The sequence below is a fragment of the Podarcis bocagei genome (assembly GCF_964188305.1).
Source record: "Podarcis bocagei genome assembly, chromosome: 8".
NCBI lineage: Eukaryota > Metazoa > Chordata > Lepidosauria > Squamata > Lacertidae > Podarcis > Podarcis bocagei.
In genome coordinates this window covers 46875415-46901767 of record NC_138133.1, presented here as the reverse complement: position 1 = coordinate 46901767, position 26353 = coordinate 46875415, and the positions used below count along the sequence as shown (strand labels likewise).

The window sequence follows — 26353 nt, the reverse complement described above, 5'->3', positions numbered from 1 at the left end:
ATTTATACCCCGCCCAACTGGCTGGATTTCCCTAGCCACTCTTGGCAGCTCCCAGCAGAATATTAATAATAACAATAAGTTATGCATTGTTATTGCTTCGGTCCTTTTTGTGAAGCAAATATGAAATGAAAGACTAATCTGGAGTATCAGCACTTGATTTACAACACACACACACACACACACACACACACACACACACAATATTTCCATAAGTTATAAACACATTACTATAAAATCTGACGGATATCCTCCAACATAGAAGACCACATTGTCAGGATCCAGGTTGAGAAGAGTATGGCTGTTTCCACTGCTGTCATCAAAAGGCCCAAAGCTTGATGGTGAAGGAGAGGTTGCACCTTGAATGTAATTCAGTTTTGCATACTGGTAAATCCTAAAAAAAGGGGGGGGGACAAAATTTGAATATCTCAACCTAAGCCCACAAAAACATCGGGAAGGATTTTTTTTATAGAGTCCCATACCTTTCAAACTGCACACGATCCAAAATTGCATCCTTGGTATCGCTTTCAAACACTGATTCCGGCACCCGTATTTCGGCTTCATCGCCCCCTAAACTATAGGCGCAAATGAGACGGCCATCGCGGACAGCCATGCCTATGTAGTCCTTGGAACTCTAAACATGAAAAAAAAAAAAATTAATTAAGAAAGCTGGCTTCACATTTATTTATTTTTAAATAATCTTTAGAAGTATCAGTTGTTTGTGACTGTTAGGCTGTGCACAGGGAGTACATTCCCCTCACCCAACCTTTTCTACCTATTTTGTGGTCCCAGTGAAAATTACCCTCCTAAAGCTGCCATTTGCCCCAAGATGGCAGCTGCCAATTGGTGTCATTTATAACTTGAAGCATAAACCAATTCTAGGCCAGTTAAAGAGGCACACCAACTCCAAGAAGTATTGGAACTATAGTTTTGAGCCTTCTGGTTATGTTTTTATTTCTTACTTGCCTTTCCCTATGGGTTCCAGAAATTTAAAAATATAGTATGCAAACAAATTACAGTCACAAGAATTGAGAATATTTATCTCATGTGTCAAAAGAGTAAAAATGTGCCTCTGCAATATATTATGTAAACTACATTATGAAGGTGTCAGATACATCTCTGTGGGAATAGAATTCCAAAACTTAAGGACCGCCACAGGGAATGCCCTCTCCAGGTCACAAAAACCCAAACTTCTGAGAGTGGCCAAATTACCAATAGGGCCCCTTCTGTTGATCTTAACATCCAAGAAGGTCCATAGGGAAATATTTGGCCAGGGAGGAATTATTCCCTAAGCCAAATTGAGCCTATCTGATGCTTTTGCCTACCTCATAGCTATTGTCACAACTTGCTAGTGGATAAGGCATGGTGGTGGATCTTTAGTCAAGGCAAAGGAGTGGGGGTTGGGAGTCCCATCCCTTACTCCCAAGAATCAGGGTACCCCATTAAGGGAGTCCAGAGGAACACGTTTCTGTCCAGGCAGGGAATGATGGGCCATAGCTCCCCCACCCCAAATGATGATTCTGGAGGAGTCGCCCCAATTTGATATACGTCATAGCGTGACCCTTAACCTAAGATTAACCCTGCCAAATCCAGATGGTCTGTATGATTCAGAATACACACCCAATGCCTACTGACATCTGCAATTATTGAAGTTGTGGTCTGTTTAATCCTAAAATGCTTGTCTTGTAATTACTGCATCTTCCCGTGCCTTGGCCCCCACCAGCTTCAGCCTACTATGCCTGGGCCCACAAGCCACTTTCAGTTAATTGACTGTTAGATAGAATAGTCCGATGTCCATTCACATTTGCCGCCCCAAATTAAGTTAATAAGCCATGTCTGTGCATGTTTAAAAGATGTAACCGTCACTCTACTTTCAGCTAATATTATAGTCAAAAAGTGGGACACATTCACACAGTGATACACAAACTACTTACATATGTGAGGTTCTAAGGTATAAGAATAAAATTATCCCTTTATTGTTTTTTAAATTCCTGAAATGTAATTTTAAATTATAACACAATGGGCCTTTATTTACAATTGGACTGCAAGCTTTCAAATTATCAATGGATGGCAAATTAAAAGCACATTTGCTTTTTAAGGCTAATTTGGTTCCAAATGGCCACATAAAACTGTGTGTATCTTGCATAAAATAAAAATTGAAAAAATTGCCACCTAAAACTATATAAAATAAACAAATTGGCAGAACTGAATTCACATAGACTTTTTGTTTTGTTTGCTTTTTGCAGAGATACTCACTTTATCAAAGTAATTCAATTATTGAACAGCTGCTCAGATATTTACAACCCATTGTCCATAATGATGGGTGAATAACGTAATAAATATTAATAAAAATAATGGAGACAAGAAACGAATACTTACATCCTTGTCACCCAAGTACATGACAAACATGTTGGACGTCTGCCGCCGTGGGCTGTCCAATCGTGAGAGAGGCCTTTGCAGATACAAAGAAAGAGAAGTATAGCCTTTCAAGTCATCAAGGTTATGTGGAGGCCGGACCTCAACCCCAGAACTGCCATTGAACCTCATGGGAACAGCAACCTATTAAAAATAAAAATGAATATAATCAGTTACAAACTCATATGGGAATCAAAACAGACATGCAATATTATTACAATTTTGACTTAAGTTCTGGGGAGCCATGCAACAGCCTTAATATATGTAAACAACTACAGTCCTATTCGGACATTTCATTGTCAGTTATCACTGTGTGACTGGGAGAGTGCTCCCTGGCCCACACCAGCTTTTGTATCCCCATTGGCTTCCCTCTGCCACCCATTTTTTTGTGTGTGTCTGGAGGGAGGAGCCTACCCTACATACATGGGCTTCCTATACAGTTTGTAGCCTATGTGACCAGGAACCTTATATGTGTAGAACAGGCTCCTCCTTCAGACCCCCCCCCCTAAAGTATTCAAGAGGAAAGCAATATTTACATTCTGTGAAACAGAGGAGAAGCAGGCAACTGAAGCTTTGTTACTGTGGGCCTGTAGGATATGTTTGCACCATGTACCCATGGAAAATACTGGTTTTTCTTGTGACTTACATTGGTAAGCACAGGAACATTTTTAAGCATGTAAGTAATGGTTCTTACTCAGTTAGTGAACAATATTAGCACTTAATTCTTGTACCCTCCTTCTCTGGGGCCATCTTGCCTGCTCCATAAGGGTAGAGTCCTATGAACATTGATTAGCATCTTTGCCCCAATGCTTTTGTGAACTGACTGTTTTAATGACTGGACTGGTGCCGTACTGTGTTTTTTAATTGTAATTGTATGGCTTAAACAGATTTTACATATGTGTCTAACTTTACTTCTAACAATGTTTACTTTTTTATTATTGTTTTTCCTATACTTTTAGTGGCTCTCATTTTAATATGTAAGCTGCTTTGAATCCCATCAGGGAAAAAGGTGGAGTATAAATAAAATAATAATAAGAATAATGATGATGATGATGATGTCCAGTTGGCTTTTCAGCATCAAACCTGTCCTGGGGGAAATTGCTCTCTGGGCAGACCTAAAGAATAAATTATTCCTCTTTATTAAAGGTTTCACTAAATACACCTGGGTAACAATAATAAAATATGTGAGCGTGGGCATGTAGCAACATTCTTGGGCGAACATGTGATGACAGGTAGCAAAAGAGGACAGAAAGAGGAGCTATGGAAGATTCTGCCACAAGCCACATACCTTGTTAGCAGCATCTCTTGCTTGCTGGATGAGCTCTCTGATGCGGTTTATATTCTCCGATATGTTAGCTATTGGCATAAGTTGTTCATTGATGCGTGTAATCTTGTTAAACAGATCTGGGAGGATGTTTGTCAAGTTCTTTACTGTGGATAGGATTTTTTATTTTTTTAGTGACATGAGGGAAGCATTATGTACTAAAATGCAAAATATGAGTCATGTAATCTGCAATTGCTGGAATACAATGGTACCTCTGGTTACGTACTTAATTCATTCCAGAGGTCCGTTCTTAACCTGAAACTGTTCTTAACCTGAAGCACCACTTTAGCTTATGGGGCCTCCTGCTGCTGCCGTGCCGCCGGAGCACAATTTCTGTTCTCATCCTGAAGCAAAGTTCTTAACCTGAGGTACGATTTCTGGGTTAGCGGAGTCTGTAACCTGAAGCGTATGTAACCTGAAGCGTATGTAACCTGAGGTACCACTGTATAATGGGGCACACTCAATTCATACCAAGGTAGTTTCCCGACAACCTATTCATTTAATGTTTATCCTGCCGGTTTGAGGGGTAGTGGGGATGGTTGTACGACATTAAGTAAAGCAATTGTCATCCCTTGCTTTCCAGTACATTTTCCTTTCATTTCCCATCGTGCTCCTTACTTTAAAAAAAAAAAATTGGAAGGAGCTTTGTTGTTTCTAGTCCACTTTAACTGTATAACCTGAATTTTCCAGTCTTGAGAGTGAATCCCACTCACAAAACAGTGACAGTCTGGAAGTGCCCCAAGTCTTTGGGTAAGGACCTTTTCTAGGAATTCCCAGCAATAACCAGATTTATAACATCTATATTTAGCAATTTGTGAAAGAATATTCAACAACAGCAACATGGCCTAGTTCTCCCCTCCAAAACAAATGCCGATATCACTCCTGAAAAGCTGGAAGAGGCCCATGGAACAAACAAACTGCCTACCTGTATTGTTTGCATCATTCAAAGCCTTGTTATAGTTAGAGCTCTGTGTGCTTCCATAGGAAATCCTTATCTTTTCCACATCTTCTTTAATTGGGTTCAGTTCCGTGAGAACATTAGCAGTAATGTCATTGGCATTTTTGACCATGTTCTTTGCGCTTGTAATCAAGCCGTCTGTGTCATCTAGCAGAAAGGAAAAGATGCACAAAGATCCAAATATTTGAATGGTTTCTATATGACCACATATTTTGCTCCTTATTATCTTTCCTTCCCCATTTGGGTAGGGCTGTTTTTTATTTACAAGGCAAGGGCTGTCTAACGTTTTTGGTCTGAGGGCCACAGTTACCGTTGGCCAACCCTCCAGGGCCTGCAAGCCACTGGTCTTGGCCTCTGCACCCTCTTGCACGCAGCTCCCCTGCTCTACGTGGCTAATTCCTGCAGATCATCTTAAGGGAATACCTCCTCCCCACTCATCAGTTGATTGATCTGATGACTGGGGAGAGAGTGCAGGACACAATCTCTATTCATTTATTCATTTATTTATTTTTCTGCCAATTGCTAAAATTGGTGGGGGTTTGGGTGGTTGGCAGAAGGTAGGGTTTTGCTTGCGGGAAGTTGGGCCAGGGATTAGTTGCTTGGCATAATAAGAAATGCAGAACAAAATATACAGCAGTGGAAGTCCACATCAAATTATTTACCTCTATTTATCCCCTGAAGGTTGTTTTGAAAGCTTGTAAGATTTGCCTTTATCACATTTTCCTTGTGCTCAGCAACCTCAAGTCTGCTCTTTAAGTCATCAAGAGTGGGACTGATATCTGTAAAAAACACACACAGAAAAACCACCAACCAACTAAGTGTTAAATCAGTCTGATAACTATGGATTGGATCATTTTCTGGTGAAGCTTCACTACTTTGTTCTCTAGTCTTTCAACAGGAGGAGGGGAAGCAACTCCATCACAGCCAAATTCAATCCTAATATAAGCACATTAAATGGCCACCTTTACACTTGACTTTGGAGATGGGTGAGCATTGGGTATACTCAGTAAACTTGTAATTCTGCATTAAAAACCCAATATTCTGCAACCAGATAATAGCTTTCTATGGGGTCAGGTTGTAAGGAGTAGAATACAGGAAGAATTACCCTTTCAAAAAAGCTCCAAACGGATTTTATTACTTGCCTAAAAGCAGCTAGCTGAGAACTAAGCAGGACAGAGATATTTGGAATCCTATTACATATTACTCCTTAATAGCCAATAACAGCGATGAGGGTGCCACATGTCTTATGAGCGGACTGGAACTGCATGATTTTAATCACTGAAACCCAACTATTCTCAGAATCCCTCAATCCTGCATATAGCATCCTGGGCACTGGGAGTATTTCTGGCTGCACACCCCTGATCCCTGGTGGGTCAGGGTCTGCAATAAAGTAGGTATCAATCAAGACGTTGCACAAATCCCTCAAACAGAAATATATATGACTTCCAACAGTTTTTGAATGCTATCCTTTTCCTCATGAGTCAAGAAGCATGCTGATCAAGCTACATGCAATTTCCCCCCTTCACGTTGATTTCATCTTGTTAAAATTGCTGCAGGCCAGATAAAATTGTTGCATTGCCTAGATTTGTCCCATTCCCAGCTTTGAAAGGTTGTAAGGCTGTAATGCTTTCTAAAGTGGTAAAGCCCTCAGACAGTACTTTTACCACTTCAAAGCAGAGAGATCTGTTTCTCCAAAATTGTTCCCAAGTAACCAAAGCCCCCCACTCTTCAAAAGGAGCCAGTCTTTCATCTGATACTGTTACTTTGTTATTGGCTCATCCGAAAACTGCCAGTTTCATACTAATGTCTTTCACCATTAACATTGCAGTAATAAAGATGGTGCAACTCAACCCTTAATGAGACATGAAGCAACAATACCAGAATGGTGGCAAAACTTTTATGAACCTGCACATTATTTATTTGCTTTTCAAGATACCCTGTAAGGTCTTTTCTGCAGCCTGTGCTTGGTTTAAGAGATTGCCGCTGTTGGTCTTCAGTCTCTTGGCACTTCCAGCTAGGTCTTTTCTCTCCACTGTCTGAAAATGAAGCATTGCCATGTAAAGTCTTCATATAAGGGAGGTAGGATACATAAAAAAAAGTCAAAGGAGGCAGTGCACACAATCAGGAGGATTTAATCTCTGCCAGGTGTTTTCTATTTTTGTTGGATGCAGTCCATGAACATCTGCTACTGTGCAATCTCCATTCATTTTAAAGATACTTCCATGCAAGCCCTATTCAGAATATGAGACGCTTGGAGAATTGTCAGAGTGTTGCCTTGGAACCTATTGTGAATCTGCCTGGATTAGTTCTATAATATCTAAAGCTATGATGAAATGAGATGGTGTCTTTTTTTTAAAAAAAAAAATCACAGCTAAGCTGAACAAAATGTAGGCACCCTGAGATATGTAAGATTAGGATCAAAGCTTCCCGTTCTATCTCCCTGATGAGTCTGGAGTGCTATTAACTCACTTTTCATCAATCAATCACTGCTTTTAACTGCATTAAAAAAATAAACAAACCCGTATGTGTGTAGCATATTTGCAACGGCAGCATTCCAAATCATGCAAGATACTAAGCTGTGAATTTGAATTCACATTCAAATTCTATCTAAATACCCAGTTAAGAGTTGTCTTAAGAGAACAAAAACAACAAGAAGGAGCAGGGCGGTGTCTCCCACTCTGGTGCTTCATTGGCTCTCCTTTCCCACCTGCTATGAGGCCCAATAAGAATCCTGGTGACAGCAGGCAGGAGAGAGGGATGGGACCAAAGAGATTCTGGAAGAGGAGAGCTGGAAGCAGGCTTTCCCTTATGTTTTCCCTCCCCTTATGGTTTTGATCTATGGGCTACTATTAAAATGAGGCTGCATTTTAAATGATATTTTAATTTATTTTAATGTATTTTAAATTGCTTGGTTTTCTAAATTGTAATTTTACTGGTATTAGCTGCCCTGAGCCCAGCTCTGGCCAGGGAGGGCGGGGTATAAATAAAAATTTGTTATTATTATAAGGTTAACTTCAGCTAACAGGCAGGCTGTCTGAGGTTGTACCTTAAGGGCTGTGCATTTTATTTAAAATAAGATAAAATAAATCCAATGGCTAAAAAACAAAACAACAATTCTGATGTGATTTCAGAATACTCTTACTGATAAAGCTGTGTCTGCAGCATTGGATGCACTGTTGGCAGCAACCTCTGCTGCTTTGATGGCATCAATAATGTCATCGTAGGCAGTAGCTGCTGCCACAGAACAGGACACCAGCTCGTCATCGCTGACGTTTTTCTTGATCCTGTGGGGAGAAAAGCAGAAAATCTAGCAATTTGGACCATGTATGGTGAAAGTATTTTTGGTTGCTCTTTTGGTGGCATTTGCTCACAAATGCCCGACAGAAAAGTATACATCATATAATAACACAAGTGGTCCAACAAATGGTACTTTAAGGTGCCCTTTTTGGGTAGGGACACTCTGCTGCTGAAGTCCCTTTTTTACCTTGAGAATTCATGTCATGAGGCTGTAGATCAAAGAGACCACTCCAATCCCCAAGAAATGTTTACATGAAAACCGCAGAGGTAAGCGCTTAAATCAGAATTTAAAACTGAAACACACACACTTTTATGAAAGAAGAGAAAGAATGAGAGGCTTTGGAGCCATAGGTGCCAACTCCCTGGGTGCCCGAGCACCCACAAATTTCAGTGCCAGGGCCATGCACACTGCATGACACCCACGGCCATAGGCGCCGACTCCATGGGGCCTGAGGGGGCCCGAGCCTCCTCAAAAATTCGTTTGGGGGGGCTCCGCCCCCCCAATAATTTAGGAAAATTATTAGTTATAGAGTGGTGTGAATCATGATAGTGTTCTCGGGCGCCTCTCCAGCAGAGCGCCGCCGCCGTGGACCCCGCCTCCTCCCCACCTGCTCCCTCGCCAGCCAGCCAGCCAGCCAGCCAGCCGCGCGCCCTAGACGGAGAGCCCCGGCCATCCCCGTCGCGCAATCGGCTGGATCTCCCTTCAGCAGGCCGTGCTCACAACTCGGCCCAGGGACCCCCCAGCAGCGGATCTCCGGCCCAGCTGAAGAATCCGGCAACAAGCCCCCTCCTCCCCAATCGCTCCGCCGAAATACGCTCCAAATCCCCCCAGATAGGCCGCCGGCCGCCAAGTCTCGTGGCGCCCTGAGCGAGGGTCTCTCCCCAACACCGCCACCTCGAACTGCGTTCTCCCGGCTACCCGAGCGAACCAGCGGCAGGACCCCGGTATGGGCCCCCCCAATATTTTTTATAAGTCGGCGCCCCTGCCCACGGCTCCGGGCACCCATGGTCATGGGGCCAGGCTGGCACTCCTGGTCAAAGCAAAACACTTTCAAATCCCACCAGTTCCATCTAGTTAAACGCTGGCTTTACTTTCCCACTGAAAGCAGTGAGACTTAAGCATGCTTCCCTTTAGCTGGTTCAGGGTTTTAAGGCTGGCAAATTGACAGTGCAATGTGTAGATTTGGTCAAAAATCAGAACCCCTCTGGCATTCTAAAGATATGGTCATGTTCTGGAAAGTGACTGATACACAGGTATCATCTGAAGGGAGCATGCCTGCAGGTTTGGCACCAGTTTTATGGGACCCTGGGCAAGCACCGTCCTGGTTCCCCATCTCCACCCTACAAGTGGGAAGGGGCTGCAGGAGGCAACCCAGTGCTCTGAAGGGAAGCTCCAGGTGAAACAGCTGCCATCTTAATTTCCTCAGAATGCCTCTGGTCCCTATATCAGGGGTGCCACAGAAATTAAAGATGGAAGAGGCTGCAACTACCTCTTCTCTTTAGAATGCTGGGCCCCAAATACTTCAAAAGGCAAGAGGACACACAAAAAGAGGCTGGTGTCAGTTGTGGTGGGTCCTTTAGGACCCTGACATTTGTCCTACCATGCTGGCTGCTGGAGCTGGGTCTGAATGTTCATCTTCCTTCCTGCTGGTGTGGGCTTGAAGGGCAGGAAAAGGGGTTTAGAACATGATTCAGTATAAGAACCTCTCCCATCTGATCCATGAATCAGCTCTCACATATAAATAACAAGTTCCTCTTCTTCTGCCTTCACCGTTCACCTTTAGCACAATACAGTATACAATGCTCTTTAGCAAGATACATGATATCTAGCTATTCATCTGCAAAAATGAAAACATACTCATCCAGTTTTCTTGCCAGGTCTTGTAAAAAGTTGGCATGCTCTTCTGCTCTCACTACTAGAGGTTCCTTGCTGGCCGATAAAGACTGGCTCTTCAGTTTTTCACTTAGGTCCTTCCTCGCGCCATCCAGCTGGGCAGCTAAGTTTTCATATTCCTGAAGTTTGAAGGCAAATGTCACTTTATTTGCTGTGACCCACAGGAAATAAATGGCAATTCTATCTTTTGTGTGCTTCAGCTTTTCATGCAAATCTTGGTGCTTTGAGCACAGCACAGAGGATTAGGCACAAAAGATTAGACAGAAATGGGGGGAAATGTTTTCAACATATAACTTGTATTTTGTGAGCAGCTATTACCGCCTACAAAATCAAATCATTACTTGCAATAGATTTTTATTTCCATTACAATGATTTCTCTCTCTCTTCACAGAATTAAAGCATTACTTCTTCAATACCTCTTTGCTCTTCTGCAGCAAGCCAAACACACTGTTTGCTTGAGACAATGATGCTTCAGCGGAGCTCAGAAGATCCAAGATCCCAGTCTGTTGTTTAGTCATTGCATCAATCCGTTTCTGACAAAGAAATGAAGAGGAGACTCAATTTTTAAATGCAGCTGTCATTGGCAGAGATATAAGTAACATAGCTTTCTGAATAGTAACAAGGGGCACTATCTATCCATAGGCTGTCTCCAGGTTGCAAGTGCAATTTTGGGAAAGGTATAACTTGTTTAATGGTCAGGTTGCATTTACCCAAAGGCAGGTGGATCCTAAATCAAGCATGTGTCTTAGGGCCAATCAACATGTTATACCATCTACTAAATCATAGCTTTAAGTGAAGGTTTTCATTTTTGGCATGAATTGCCTAATCTGGATTGGAACCCATGCCTGCAATTTGCATAGGGAAGAAGTTCCCATTGAAGCAAATTGCAGGTATGGGGCTCTTATCCAGTTCAGAACCATAGTATGGACAAAAGGTTAGAGGCCCCCCTTTATAACCCAGACCAGGAGTACCACCACCACTTCCACAGCCACTTTGTGTACAATACAAGCAGACAGCTTTGTATTTAAAGGCACAGCTGCATAGCTAATGTAACCTGGCATGTAGAAGTAAAGATTATGATTAGGAGCAAAGGAACACTGGCTTCCTCCTGCAAACCCTAACTGAAGGGAGGAGGACATAGAAAATTCATAGTGCAAGCCTTTGCACGGTCTACTCAGATTTAGGTTCCACTGAGTTCATTGGGCCTGACTCCCAGGTAAGTGCATATAGGTCTACAGCTTATGCCTATTAGCACTCTACAGCAGCCATTGCAGGGGTTCCTTATCAGTGCTCTACAGTTCTGACCCTGCTTCCTGAAAGCCAAGAAGGGTTGGTCCAGGATTAGGGAAGGAGAAAGCCCTTCCTCACTCACATCCAGTCCCCCAGGGGGTACTCAAGGGTACGCAGTACCGGCATCTCTTGTTGTTGTTAAAAAGTGTGTTACTTACTGTAACAACTTCATGGTGAGCACCAGCACCTATTTTTCAAGTGAAGGTACTGCTGTAAAACTGAGGACTGTCCTATCCTGAAATCTCTGGATAATTATTTCCTAAACTAGAAACATTTACTATTATTATTAATAGGTAACTAATTAACTACCTACCTACCTACTGGTATTTGGCACAAAAGAAAAGCAGAACAGGATGGAACAATTTATGACATGTCTGTGTATCATTGGGTCATCCCAGGTAATTTCAGGACAAAGAGAATAGGTCTGGGCAGGCTGAACAATTAAATTACACTTCATATAACTGTTCCAGAGAAACTAAGCTTTGTTTCTTTATTAAGAAACAAAAAGCAAAATAAAGCAGCAGTTTCTTATTCCATCAGCCTTTCACAGTATCCTTTTTAGAGAGATTATTGATAAGGCCAGATAAAACGACTTGGAATTTCACATATTCTTCATCTATTAAAGATTTTTTTTAAAAGAAAAAGAAAATAGATAAAAGTGGTATTACCTTAACATCTTCCAAAAGGAGTTGATTATTTCCATTTAAATTTTCAGCCTGCTTTGTTTGCTCTTTTGCTTCATTCAAAGATATCCGAAGATCTTCGAGCTTGGATTCATACTCATTTAATGACTCTCTTATAGTTTTAATAAGTCCCTGGTTTTTTGCTTGGTGCTTTAGTAGTTCAGTCCTTACACGCTCCAGCACTATGGAGAGAATTAGAATGGATAAAGTTTGATTATCGGATAGCAAAATAAGAACAAATTTGATTATCCATACTGCTGTAAGCAGATAGCGTCCACCTAGCTTAAGTCCTTTCTGGCCACTAGTCCTGTTCTGGTCTTGCCAATGAGTGGATTTTAATCATCTGGAACGTTCTCTCCCAACCTAGTGCGCTCCAGATCTTTGGACCAATTCCCATCAGCCCCAGCCAGCATGGCCAATGGTCGGGAACGATGGAAATTGCAGTCAGAACCATCTGGAGGGCACCTGATTGGGGCAGACAGAGATTAACCATCTGTGACTGGACTAGTGAGACTACAGGAAGGGAAACATCCATTATTTTTCTTTAATTTGCCTGCCATAACATGATGTGACGACATTTGTCAGGCTAAAGTCTTAGTGAATAAAGAAGTGTTTCAGCTGACTTACATTAAAGTAACTAAAATAATACAATGCAGAATTATGCTACTGCTACAATTCACATGAAGACCTTTAGTGGGCATCCAGAATGTACTTTGTACTACGTGATTTTCTCGTACAATCCTACCCTCATTAAGTATTTTGCATTCTCTCCGCAATTTCTTTACCAAATTGTGTAGCGGCAAATGATGAATGCACATCTGTTGCAGGCAAAGTGAGGAAAAAAGGGGTGGACATTACATATCACTGCTTGCTGGTTTTGAAAAGAGAAAAGAAGTTCTCACCTTGACTTCTTGAAATGCAAAAATTAAAACACAAAGCTTATAGGCCCAGCTGCAGTAAGCACTGAAGTCACATCCAACCAGGAGGACTTGTTTAACCTGCTCCTTGGACTTATGGACCTCAGAAAGTTTCTTCCTGGTCTAGCATTTTCTGATCTTACCATCTGTACTCCTGTCCCCAAGCCTACCACCTTCACCTTCTTCTTCTCCACCTCATGCTAGCTACAGAATGATCGTACATGATAAGACCACTTTCAGTTCCACGTTGTTTACAACTCCACTGGGCATTTACAAAGAGACAACAGTCCTCCTCATTCTACTCAGAGTCATTTCTATCCCAGGATCTATGCATACAGTCTTTATGCTCTTACAAAGCTGGGCTTCTCTTTTCTCCTTTTCTGCTTCTGTTAGTTGTTGCTCGAAATTGCGGTTTCTCATCTCGTTAATCATTCGCTGAGCTTGAGCCAGCTCTTTGGCACCATCTCCTGAAGCTGAAGGAGTTACTGCTGTAGAAGTACCAGTTATCTGATCCAGGAGAACTACGACAAGGAAAAAACACAGATGAACAAAATACTCTGACAGATACTTATTTCTCAGAGCCATGTGTTGTGTTGTTTTCTTTTCTTAACCTAAAAGGTTCTACTTTCCATTCAACACATATTCAATGATGCAGAAATAGTCCATCAAACGATCCTAGTGAAACAGCCCAGGCCTCTTGCCTTTGGATCACTTTGACTGTTGTCGGGGTGGGGTGTTACACCTGCTTTTTAACATGCAGATTATATCCCACTTATTTGGTAAGGAACTGGGGCGAGTGCCTATGTCTATCTTGCCAAGGGGATGCTTCCAAAACAACTTTTCCCTGGTGAGTTGTCCACTCCTTAGCTGTTCTACTTAAAAGCAGTGGTTCTCAAAGGGTGTGGCAGGAGGAGATGGCAAGTGTGGCAGGAAGATTCAAGGACAATCAAAGAAACATTTGCACATTTCATTGCAGTATAAAATAGCATTTATTTATTTATTTATTTATCTCAGCTGCGGCTCCAATCTGGTGGAATGCTCTGTCACAAGAGACTAGGGCCCTGCGGGACCTGACATCTTTCCGCAGGGCCTGCAAGACAGAGTTGTTCCGCCAGGCCTTTGGTCAGGGCGCAGCCTGACTCCCTCCTCTGGCAACCTGCACAGAATTTTGCTTAATTGGTTGCCATCAATTTGATTTAATTAATTTTTATAATGAAATATTTTTAGATTGTGTAACTATTTTACTGTTTGATTATTTGATTGCTGTTAGCCGCCCTGAGCCCGGCTTCGGCTGGGGAGGGCGGGATATAAATAAAATTTATTATTATTATTATTATTATTATTATTATTATTATTATTATTATTATTAATGCATGCATGCATAATATGGATAGATCTCTTCTCAAAATGAGAGCAAGAGCATCAAGTGTTCAGGGGATGATTCGTGTTCTTATGCAGCTGTATTGTTTTATACTATGTGGTGTCCTATGATCATATTATAAAGTAGTTGTGGTCTATGTTATAAATCAAGCACTGCTTCAGAATTGTTTCTTTTTGTTTTCCAATGTATTTCTTATCAATAAAAAAATTAGATGTTTATTCTGAAAGTGTGACCCAGAGAAAAAAGTTTGAGAATCACTTAAGCATATTTTACTGCACAGATCATCCTCCTAGACACCTTCACTTTTTGGCAGCTCCTAGCAGGGCAGGGCAGCATCATGAGGGCAATCCATGGGATTTGAACTTCTACATCAGATGTAGGGAATGTTTTTCAGTCTGAGGGCGGCATTCCCCTCTGTGCAACATGCTCGTGGTGGGGAGAGTCAGAGGCAAAAGCAGTTGAAGCAACAAATGTGAAAGTTACTTTAGGACAGTAGGGTAGTTATATACATATTCGTATACTCTCCTTTATCCTCAATCCAGACAAGGAATAGGACTATCTGAGTTAAACTGCAATTGCAATAAAGCAAAAGTAGTCTGGGCATGAAGCAGGGCCAGTGAAGAGTATGGCCTAGGAAGAGTTTTGAGGCCTAGACAGAGAGGTTTGGGAGGTGGGCACATTTGGCCACCAGGCCTGAGGTTCCTCACTCCATTCTACACATTACAAATTGGGGGAGGAGAATTACCACAAAGATGCCATTTTCAATAACACTTCTGAAGCAAGCATAATGTCAGATCTTAATCTAGGGCAATAATCATTCATAAGAATTTCTCATCAATAACCACTGCTCATAAACCCCACCTTTTATTTGTTTATGTTATTTTATTTTATTACAGATTTTCTTGGTTTACAAAAGTACATGTCTTGTCTCTTTTTTCAAGTTGCAAAGTCTTTTCTACAGATCCGTCACATTTGTTATGAGACATTAGTGTTGAGTACAGTATGAGGTAAAGGGACGCGGGTGGAGCTGTGGGTTAAACCACAGAGCCTAGGGCTTGCCGATCAGAAGGTTGGCAGTTTGAATCCCCGCAATGGGGTGAGCTCCTGTTGCTTGGTCCCTGCTTCTACCAACCTAGCAGTTCGAAAGCACGTCAAAGTGCAAGTAGATAAATAGGTACTGCTATAGCGGGAAGATAAATGCCATTTCCGTGCACTGCTTTGGTTCTCCAGAAGTGGCTTAGTCATGCTGGCCACATGACCCGGAAGCTGTATGCCGGCTCCCTTGGCGAATAAAGTGAGATGAGCACCGCAACCCCAGAGTCGGTCACGACTGGACCTAATGGTCAGGGGTCCCTTTACCTTTACCTTACAGTATAAGGTTGGGGAGGAGAGGAGGGAGGGTGGTGAAATTCATATTTTTTACAGTGTATGTGTGGGATTTTGGGTCAGCGTCAACTAGATAGGTTCTCTTTCTATTTGCTTGTTATATTTTCTTGGTAGTGAGAGAGGTTGGAGGCCCAGGGTATGGTTGGTTGTCTGTAATGGGGTTTGTTTGCATGGGGGGGGGCATGTTGAGCCAAGTAAGACAGTCTGATTCGTAAGCTGTTGCTGGGTTCTTGTTGTTGTCTTGTTGGGTTGTGTATGTGATGAAGGGGAGTCATATTGTGGGGTAAAGGCATCCTCTTCTATTTGTCCCCGTGTCAGTTTCAGTTTATTGGTTAACTTTCCTAGCAAGGCTGTTTCCCATACGATTTGGTACCACTGGTCCATGTAAGCCCCGTATTTTATAACAATACTCCATAATCAGAGAAATGTGGTATATCAAGTTGCAGTAGTGAATTAAATCAGCTGGAATTTATCTCCACAAAACAGAATTGTGATCAAATAAAATAATGTAGGAGATCAGCAATTACTCTTACCGTTAATATTGGTGGCAACACTTTGTATCTTTGAAATCAAGTCTTTCCCCCTTTCATTAGTCTTACTGAATTTGTTGAATAGCGTCTCTGCTTTCTTGTAATTGCTTTCAGCCTGACAAGAAGTAAGAGTTTTAAAAGAAGAGAGCACAAATCAATATTAGTTTTTTAAAAGTATTTGCTACTACAATTCAATGTTTCTGATAATAGCTAACAAAATTTTTTAAGTCATGACAGATTTCAGAAACTTGGTGAATTTGACATTTACTGGTCATTCTTAAGATTTTACAAGAGGAAATATCAGAAGTGTTTGTGTCATGTTGCCCTTGGCTTCAGTGGGCAGGGCACCTTGAACCTGGTTTCATCCATATCCAGACCCCATGAATAAAGAGGAAACCAAGATGTAATGCTTACCAGTCATTCATTCTGATAGCTATAAATACTTTTGTTCCCCAAACTACATCTGTGGCGGAGTAGCACAGGCAGCATGGATCACCCCAAGTAGAAGGACAATTAATCTTTAGTTCTGCTATGTCCTCTGCAATATCACAACTGGGACCTTCTTGGAAGCTTCCTGGTTCTGCTTTTCAACAACATATTCAGTTACAGGGATACCTCTCCACCTGTGTCCTCTAGAAAATGCTGGCTGTTCCTAAATGGGAGCTCTAGGTCTTTGATTATAAGTAAGCCCCACCAGGATACTGGCACAGTGTTCGGCCTGTAGGATCTCATCATAGGGATCCCAAAGGGGGATATCTACCCTCCAGGTTGCAGACCTACCCAATTCACCCCTCTCACACCTTTATTTTTCTTTCATTGTGTGCTCTTTAACGCCACTGCCTTCAGACCTTCAGTTTCCAGCTTTTTTGCTGCAGCTGCAGTCTGGGGTTGTTCAAGTCAGTATGCTATCTGGTGGCCTCCTTTCCTGTGTCTTCCTGTCTTCTTTTTCTATCCTCCTGAAGGATAGCTTTCTGTCTGTCACTTCTCCTCACCTTTCCCCTGTTAGCTCTCCTCTTTCTGCTGAGCTCTTTCATTCTTGCCTCCCCTCACACCACATTCTTTATTTCCTTCTGATCACCTTATGTGGCTATTATTGTCTCTCCTCCCTGGGCATCTGTTTCTCACTTCTCGGCTAATTGGCAGGGCGGAATACCAGCTGGCAGTGCCCACATGACTTGCCATTTGTGGGTAACCCCACTCAGAATCTGCTCCCTCAGAACTCTTGAAGCAAGGGAAAGGGAGCTTCCTCTGGCTGGGATCCCTCACAGTCAACACAGGTAAATGACATTTAATACCCCATACATGATCAAAAGTCTTTCGACTAGAAATTAGGCTTTCCATTAGAATTTTAGTGAAGGCACTGACATTTTCTGACCAGCAAATTCCAGCACTTCTTATATATAAAAAATGTAAACAGCTCACCTTTTCTTTTAGAGCATTAACATTTTGGTTAAGGTCGAGCAGGTCTGTCTCCAGTTCATCCACTTTTGGGCCGTGAGTCGTAATAACGGTACGATAGCGGCTCAACAGAATCTGAAAAGAAAGGCCACCAAAAAGAGAGGGAAATTGGATGTCTGACTGAGCTGAAAACTGTATCTGAATTCAGCATGAGTTTGGGCCAAAAACATATTTTACCTAGACAGGAATCATAAGTCATTTACATAGGAAAGAATTCAACTGAAAGACTTAGGTTGCAACCACACCAATACATGTAGGAGTAATTCTCATTACACTCGGTTTGATGTACTTCAGAGGAAGCATGTGTTGGAGCAAGCTGTTACTTCCTAGAAAAATGTATTTAGAGTTTTGGTGCCAGTCAGAACAGATTCAAAGATCTGGTGCATCCAACGCCTTTAAAGTATTCGGCATCTAGCTTGTCTATAACCCACGCTAGTAACAGTTTATGTGGCAGACTGAAAAGATTCAGAGTATCAGTTGAGGCATCATAGCAGGATGAGACGACAGGCAAAGCCACAATCTACTTGGACAGAGCATACAAAATCCCACCCAGCATGTCTTACTTCCCCAACTTATGGGTTTGTGCTAAAGAGATGAACTGGGGCCATGAAAAGCTTTCGTACAGACAAGCCTTAAGCCTACCTTCAATAAAGCAGAGCCTAAATAGGTCCCTTATGGCACTTCGCAGACCTAATTAATTCTGTCAGTTCCAACGCCTAGCAGCTGAAGCTAGGGGACCTGATGGGTATTGGGCGGTGGAGTCACAGGGGCTGCTAAGTCAGCAATGTGCAGTCATGTGGCTGCTGACGGGCCAGCAGCAACCATCATAGACCATGTCACGGCCAGTGCTAGACACTGCTTGCCATGGTGGTAAACGAGCAGTCCTTGAGTCTCCGCCACTGTTCCTGCTCCTGCTGTTTACAGGGGCTGATGGGAGCTGGAAACAAGGGAAGGTGGGAAGCTCCTCTTTCCACACAGGCCCAGCTCCAAAATACGGCACCCTTAGGCAGATGCCAGCATTCCAGTGCCCTGGCAGGCCCCACTGCTATGTTGACAGCTACCCTGCTGGTTGTTCCTAGGGCAGGCTCATGTGGAAGAAGGCAATCTTTCAGATACCGGGGTCCCACAAAATGTAGGTTTTCAAAGACAAGCACCTGCACTTACCGTATTTTTCCGTGTATAACACGCCCCCGTGTATAAGATGCCCCTTAAAAGTAAAGGTAAAGGTACCCCTGCCCATACGGGCCAGTCTTGACAGACTCTAGGGTTGTGCGAGCCAGAGCCGCACACGGAAACGCCGTTTACCTTCCCGCTAGTAAGCGGTCCCTATTTATCTACTTGCACCCGGGGGTGCTTTCGAACTGCTAGGTTGGCAGGCGCTGGGACCGAGCAACGGGAGCGCACCCCGCCGCGAGGATTCAAACCGCCGACCATGCGATTGGCAAGTCCTAAGATGCCCCTTATTTTGGGCCAAATTCATAAAATGGGGGGAAATTGCCCAGAGTTTTTTTAAAGGAGGGATTGCCGGAAAATGCTCACCCACCTGACATACACTGCCACTCGCATGCAAATGCCACGTATTGTCTGTCACTTCACTGGCAGAAGACACCAATGACACGCCCAATAGCCACTGACAATCTCCGGCTCGTGGCAGCAACCAATCACATGACCCCCTGCTATGCACTATCCGTGTATAAGACAATCCCCAATTTTTAAGAATTTTTTAAAATAAAAAACCTCATCATATACACGGAACAGTATGGTAATTGTGCTCACAAATGGATCTGCAGCCAGTATAGCAGGCAACAGTTATTCCCCCCTGCCAGTGCCGGGCACTAACCATGCAACTATGCCAGCTTTCCCCAACCTCCTGCCCTCCAGAACTTGTTGGACTACAACTCCCATCACATCATCTCAGACCACTGGCTGGGGAAGACTGAGCTATGCTATGGCTAACTGAATTTTCAAATAGGGGAACCCCAAGGACGATGTGGACTGGGCTGCCACGGTCTTTCCCAAAGAACCGGCACAGGAAAGGACAATGCAACTGGCTCCATCAGTCCAACCTCAGCCACATGGGATCACGTCACAGACAAGTGGATCTCGCCCAGCTGCTTCTAAAGGTCATCACATTGTGTAGTTAATTTGAAACCTGTTTCTTTATTTCTTCCCCCAGCCCTGTAAGGAAATGCCAGCTTTTCACATTACCTTCAGTTCCTTGATGTGGTCTTCCAGATGCTTCATCTGCCCCAATGTGTGGGCACTGGCATTGACGTTTTGCATCTGAGACTTAATCAGACGGAGCTCGTCCCCCATTGTACTCAAATCCTTCAGCAAAGTAATTACACAGCTATCACAGGCTGAATGGAAAAGAGCACATCCAAACAGTGCAAAGTGTTAGTTTGCTGTATGGGCAGAGAATGACAGCACCAAAATAACACCTTTCCACAAACTGTCATCTACTGCTATAAATGAACAACAAAGGCAGGGGAAGCTCAAGTGCATTTAAGGCAGTAACCAAATCCTGAGGCCCTCCCTGGTATGTCTTGACTTATTTTAGAGTTACTCCCTGTCAATTTTCCTTAAGAGTAGGATAGAGGAGAACCTTTTCTTTACCTCAAGAGATGCATTCTCTCAGAGGTAGTTTGTCAGGAAAAGTGCACTGGTGCATCCTAGCAGTGGCACTATAAACACACTCTCTGAAGATCATCACCACTCCCATATGTTCTCTCTCTCCTACACATACACACTTATTTATTGCATTTATATCCCAACCCCAAGGAGTTCAATGTAGCATACATGGCTTTCCCCATCCATACACACACGCATACTACACAGAGACATTCAACAACACAGACACCATCCACAGCTACACTCCAACACTCATCCATCTACAACCTTCTCCACTCCTACCACCACCACCATCATCCACACAAAGCACATGCTGAGTCCCCTTTGCAATCAGCAGAGGGGGGGGCAGAGCTGATCTGCTCCTCCCCACCCCCCTACGCTTCCTACCCCCCAGTCCTAATGGGAAGTCTTCCCTGTGGAGGTCTTTCATTCTGGATACAAAGGGAACTAAGCAAACTGGAGGAGCAGGACCGAAGGACGATCACGGTGGCGGGGGAGGCACAGTGAAAAAGTAGGCACCAGCCCTTTGTAATCAACAAAGAGGGAAAGGGGGAGAGCAGAAGCACAGAGTCTCTGCTCCTCTAGCTCATTTGGTGTCCTTGGCTAGCACAGAATGCAGCAGGAATGAAGCCTTCTTTAAAAACTCACTTCATAGCAGATGAAAGGAGAAGGGGCTGCAAGACAGCTTTGAGTGCACTGTGGGCTGAATATCACTCAAGGGGTTCCCCACCCCTGTGTAAGCATTTCTGAATAAGTTCACTGTCAAAGCATGTGTTGACCTTTGCAGTCTCCCGTTTAAAACAATGGTGACTCTTTAATAAAGCCCTATAAGCAAGCATCCAGACTGCTCATGCGTTATTACTTACAGTCGCAATCTTCTTGAGGATCTATATCTTTTGGTTCTTGGCTTATGCATTCTGGAGGTTAGGGGGCAAAAGAAGCAAATTAGAATCACATGATAATACAACACAGATATCAGACATGAGATTTTGAAATCGCATTCAGAAAACTGATACCGCTATATAATGGATGTTCTCTTTATTCACTGAAAACTAACCATAACTCTTAGCAGGTTTTCTACTCCTGGAAGATGGAACTTGTCTTTTCAAGAGTTACTTTTCCGGCAGGTACTAGGGAATGCTACTCAATTTGGCTTCCTTTGTTCTTGTTTCTATCTAGGACACCATCTGAAATTAATCTCTACTTCTCTTCAATTCTATTGCCTACCTAACAAGGAGCTTATGTGTTTTACTAGAGACAAAACGGGATGCGGGTGAACGCTGTGGTCTAAACCACAGAGCCTAGGGCTTGCAGATCAGAAGGTTGGCTGTTCGAATCCCCACAATGGGGTGAGCTCCCATTGCTCAGTCCCTGCTCCTGCCAACCTAGCAGTTCGAAAGTACGTCAAAGTGCAAGTAGATAAATAGGTACCACTCCAGCGGGAAGGTAAACAGTGTTTCCGTGCGCTGCTCTGGTTCGCAAGAAGCGGCTTAGTCATGCTGGCCACATGACCCAGAAAGCTGTCTGCAGACAAACGCCGGCTCCCTCAGCCAGTAAAGTGAGACGAGCGCTGCAACCCCAGAGTCATCCGCGACTGGACTTAATAGTCAGGGGTCCCTTTACCTTTACCTTTAGAGACCAATCAGGGTTAACTGGGGAATCAATCACTGTGTGTGCCTTTGTCCCAGCAGTTCTGGGTGCAACCTGAAACCCGCACAGCATCTAATCCAACAACTTAATCCAAGTGAGTCTGTATCTTTATTTTAAGGCTGTGGCTAAATACAGATAATCTCAGTAAATTCACATTAAGGATGAGTATCTTGCATCTATGCCAAAAGTTACCTAGGCTGGAACTAGGAACTTGTGCAGGTGCTCTATATGTGCAGGTGAGCTATCAGACTGCAACTTGGGACATCTTCCGGACTCTGCCCTACCCACCCTCTACTTAGCTGAACTTCCAGCCTGATGAAGAATTCTGGAGAACTCGAAATCTTGCTCACTCACTGACTGTGGATTTTGGATTCCCCCGACCCCATGGGCCAACATGGCTTCATTTGCTTTCTGACCATCTTGCTAGTTGTGGTTAGAAAAAAGGTCTCAGGCTGTCCAAACTGAGTAATAGCTTGACACCGGAAAGCAAGTTCACACTACCTAGAGTCATTGGTGTTCTCAGGGTTATTGTTACAGACTGGTTCTCTTTAAATAACAACTTCCATTGACATGAACAAAAATGTCATGCTCTATCTTAAGCCATTCTGAAGTCTGCTTCTGCAACAACTGCCAGAGGCAATAACCCTGCTGTTGTTCACTTACACAGTGATAAAATGAGACCAGTCGAGAGCCCTTGAACTTGCTATTTAAAAAAACTTTGACCCTGATTTAGCTCTTGAACATGTAAACAGAACAACGGTTAAAGTGACTGTAAGGCTCATAATTTCACAATAAAAATGTAAATGAGCCTTGAAAGTCTGCAGTGAAAAAACCCTGAGGCCCAAGAATTAATCTTTAGGCCTGTCCAAATTTCCGCTTGTCCTGTGCCTCAAAATCACAGGTTCAAGCATGTTTCCATTTGACCTGCACATTCTAAGCAGAGGTCTGATCTTGCCCCACTTTTCCCAGGAAAGCCCCACTCTTTGGTGCTAAATCGGAGCAAATGTCAATCCAGAGAAAGCTCCAATTGCCATTTGCTCCAATTAAGTGCTAATTACCTTATTTATCGCTCCATTGGATGCACCGGACCATAGGACGCACCGAACCATAGGAGGGGGAAACAGGGGGGAAAAAAATTTCTTGTTCTCCCCCTCTAAAACAAGGTGCGCTCAAGGTACATTCACCAGAGCTTGTGGGGCTGGCGGTGGGGGGAAGCGCTGCTTTCCCCCACCGCCAGCCTCAAAGATCCCTGAAGCCTTTGGAGCGCAGCGCCCCGCTGCCCTGCAGAGGTTTGCACGCAGCAATCCCCAAGCTAGAGCAGCGAGACGGAGCCCTCCGTCTCGCTGTTCTGGCTTGGGAACAGCCTTGCTAGCTTCTGCAGGACAGCGGGGTGAAGGCACCCCGCTGCCCTGCAGAGGTTTGCGCGCAGCCGTCCCCAAGCTAGAGCAGCGATACGGAGCCCTCCGTCTCGATGTTCTGGCTTGGGAACAGCATTGCTAGCTTCTGCAGGACAGCAGGGTGAAGGCACCCCGCTGCCCTGCAGAGGTTTGCGCGCAGCCGTCCCCAAGCTAGAGCAGAGAGACGGAGCCCTCCGTCTCGCTGTTCTGGCTTGGGAACAGCCTTGCTAGCTTCTGCAGGACAGCAGGGTGAAGGCACCCCGCTGCCCTACAGAGGTTTGCACGCAGCCGCTAGAGCAGCGAGATGGAGCCCTCCGTCTCGCTTTTCTGGCTTGGGAACGGCCTTGCTAGCTTCTGCAGGACAGCGGGGTGAAGGCACCCCGCTGCCCTGCAGAGGTTTGCGCGCAGCAATCCCCAAGCTAGAGCAGCGAGACGGAGCCCTCCGTCTCGCTGTTCTGGCTTGGGAACAGCCTTGCTAGCTTCTGCAGGACAGCGGGGTGAAGGCACCGTCCCCAAGCTAGAGCAGCGAGACGGAGCGCTCCGCAGTGCTCCGTCTTCCTGTTCTGGCTTTGGGCTTAGCGGCGCAGCCTGCATTCGCTCTATAGGACGCACACACATTTCCCCTTAATTTTTGGAAGGGGAAATGTGCGTCCTATAGAACGAAAAATACGGTAGCTGTTTTCTCCAGGGGGAAGCAGCAGGACAAGAGGAAGTGTGGATAAGCCCTTTGTAAGGATAAATCACCCTTAGGTCAGACCAGGATTATACTTCACGCTGAAATTTTATACATTTATTCCAAACCTGAATAAAGCATCGAAATCCACAAATGACAAAAAAAAATCTCTAAACATTAAATAAGTAGTTCCTTCTGCAGCATTTGGTTCTTTCCCATACTGATCAACAATGAAATCAAAGGTTGCATAGCCTGGGTCCATGCCATAGGTCCAGACCATGCCAATTCTGCTCTAGTCCTCTGAAGGATTGATGCTGGCATTTGAAGGAGCCATGGTATGGTACAGACTGCTGCTTATGTGACCCCAGACTCCAGTAGTTCTCAAACCACTATAAGTAATCTCAAAACAAGCCCTTATTCTCACATTCCATGGCTTGGCGGAGATTCCAGGTTGTGTTTAGCCCATACTATGAACACACTGGATTAGAATACTTAAAATGGACTGAGCCTGAGCTACATGGAACAAAAGGCTTTTTACGGAACATTCATGTGTCCGCTATCATGGCCAGATGAATTCAGCCTCTCAGTGGATTGTCTGTCTGCTACTGTGTGAATTGAAAGCAATTCAGGCTAAGAAAATATGAAGCTAGAAGCTCAAATTGGAAAAACTGCAGGGGATGTAATCTTTCACATTTAACCATTGACCACCATACATAGAAATCCCCTGTAGATATATTGCACGATATATTTAATAGGCACCTGCCTTTAATGCAACTTTTATTACAGCCTAGGTTGGACTGATGGAGCCAGTGCAGTATTAAGGACAGTCCATGATGATGCAATTAAATGCTTCAGTAATCTAGTGGAAGACCGCAATAATGTCTGAACCTACTAAAATCACTGGTCTGCTGATTACAGGTTATACTGCTGCTGATGTGGAAAAAGTTCAACACTTGAAATAAAACTGCATTCTGAGTCAAGATCAAACTTGTCCTGCCAACCTTTAATTTCAGTAACATATTTTCTGCAGAATATATCCACCAATAACACAACTCTAGTGAAGGAGCTTTTGCATAATGGAAGATAGTTAACATTACCTTTGAGAAAGAAAGCATCTCAGTCGATTCATATTAAGAATGAATGAACTGCCTTCATGCCAAAAGCTACCTGGGCTAGAGCTAGGACCTTGTGCAGCTGCTACCAGACTGCAGCTTGGAACACTTTCCAGGCTCTGCCAACCAGGTTGGTTGCTGGGCTCTTCTGAACAGGTAGAGCTTCCTGTTTGGATTGGAAACTTGCCTGAGCAGCAAAACTTTCCTGGCTCCAGCATAGGAACATAGAAAGCTGCCTTATACTGAGCCAGACTATCAGTTTAACTAGCTCATTATTGTTTACGCTGACTGGCAGCGGCAGTCCAGAGTCCACACAATTTCCTTTGTGTTGTACAGTTCAATGGAATACAGTCACTAGGAATAGCTATACAACTCTACATACCCCCAGTCAGGCGCTCACAGGTCATGAGCTGACCATTATCAGGGCAGTTGCACTTCTGACAGTAACCTCCATATTTGAGTGGGTTTCCAAAATAACCAGGAGCACAGCTACACAGGGAAAACAAACACAATTTGCAATTAATACATTTTTCCTCAGACTGAAACATCTTCTGCTGGCATTATGGTCTGCACAAAATCCAGTCGTGAAATCTAGCCATTTTATTAGATTTAACTTGTAAGTGCCTATTCTGACAAAATTTTCACGCACAAAAATTCTTAACACATCACATTGAGCATCTGGGGTTAGCTGTAACATCTGAAAGACTGCAGAAAGCAAATCCAACTGTTGACACACAAAAAAAGCAAACCCTGGAAAACTTGACTGTATCTTCTTTCTTTCAGATCTCCTATGACACTGGCCTTCAATTGGTGGGTTAGGACCCACTCGTAGGTCATGGTCTGATTCAATGTAGATCACAACTAGAGCACTTCCACCACCCAAATATATATTAAAAGGTTAATAAATGGGTCCCCAAATGCATGTTTAGGTTAAAAATGGCTCCTGGATATGAAAAGGTTGAAGACTATTGTCCTACGAGGCAAAGGACCAGTTAGTCCAGCCAGAGTTGTAGGCTGCTCCTCATTGTCTGGACATGTAATTCAGGACTCCTGGAATCTTAAAGAAAATTAATATGTGGTCATGAAATTCAATTATGTTGTCATTATTAACATAAAGAAAGAGAAATTAATTCAAAGTTATGCAAGCCAGGATTAGGGAGAAAAGAAATAATCCAACAGAGATGATGTTTCAAAAAGTCTAAATTAAGAGGAACACATTGCAAAGGGCTTAGGCACACTTCCTCTTCTCCTACTGATTTCCCCCAACAACTCTTTAGTGCTCAATTGGAGCAAACAGCAATTTGGGTTTTCTCCAGATTGACGTTTGCTCCAAATGAGCACTAAAGAGTGGGCTTTGCCT

General features: G+C 43.5%; 1 protein-coding gene across 2 annotated transcripts in view; it reads right to left on the bottom strand.

Moving 5' to 3' along the window:
- LAMA3 (laminin subunit alpha 3) overlaps positions 1 to 26353 on the bottom strand; it is a 137542-nt gene that overhangs the window by 19067 nt on the left and 92122 nt on the right. For both annotated transcript variants that reach the window (XM_081205493.1, XM_081205494.1), the window contains 17 exons: positions 25376 to 25482; positions 21028 to 21078; positions 19739 to 19890; positions 17495 to 17605; positions 16076 to 16187; positions 13129 to 13296; positions 11844 to 12040; positions 10302 to 10418; positions 9850 to 10004; positions 7837 to 7978; positions 6631 to 6730; positions 5357 to 5473; positions 4662 to 4841; positions 3701 to 3843; positions 2377 to 2556; positions 480 to 631; positions 229 to 391 (listed from right to left, as the gene is read on the bottom strand). In XM_081205493.1, the coding sequence (XP_081061619.1) occupies positions 229 to 391; positions 480 to 631; positions 2377 to 2556; positions 3701 to 3843; positions 4662 to 4841; positions 5357 to 5473; positions 6631 to 6730; positions 7837 to 7978; positions 9850 to 10004; positions 10302 to 10418; positions 11844 to 12040; positions 13129 to 13296; positions 16076 to 16187; positions 17495 to 17605; positions 19739 to 19890; positions 21028 to 21078; positions 25376 to 25482 (2347 nt within the window). The remainder of the gene's footprint in view (positions 1 to 228; positions 392 to 479; positions 632 to 2376; positions 2557 to 3700; positions 3844 to 4661; positions 4842 to 5356; positions 5474 to 6630; positions 6731 to 7836; positions 7979 to 9849; positions 10005 to 10301; positions 10419 to 11843; positions 12041 to 13128; positions 13297 to 16075; positions 16188 to 17494; positions 17606 to 19738; positions 19891 to 21027; positions 21079 to 25375; positions 25483 to 26353) is intronic.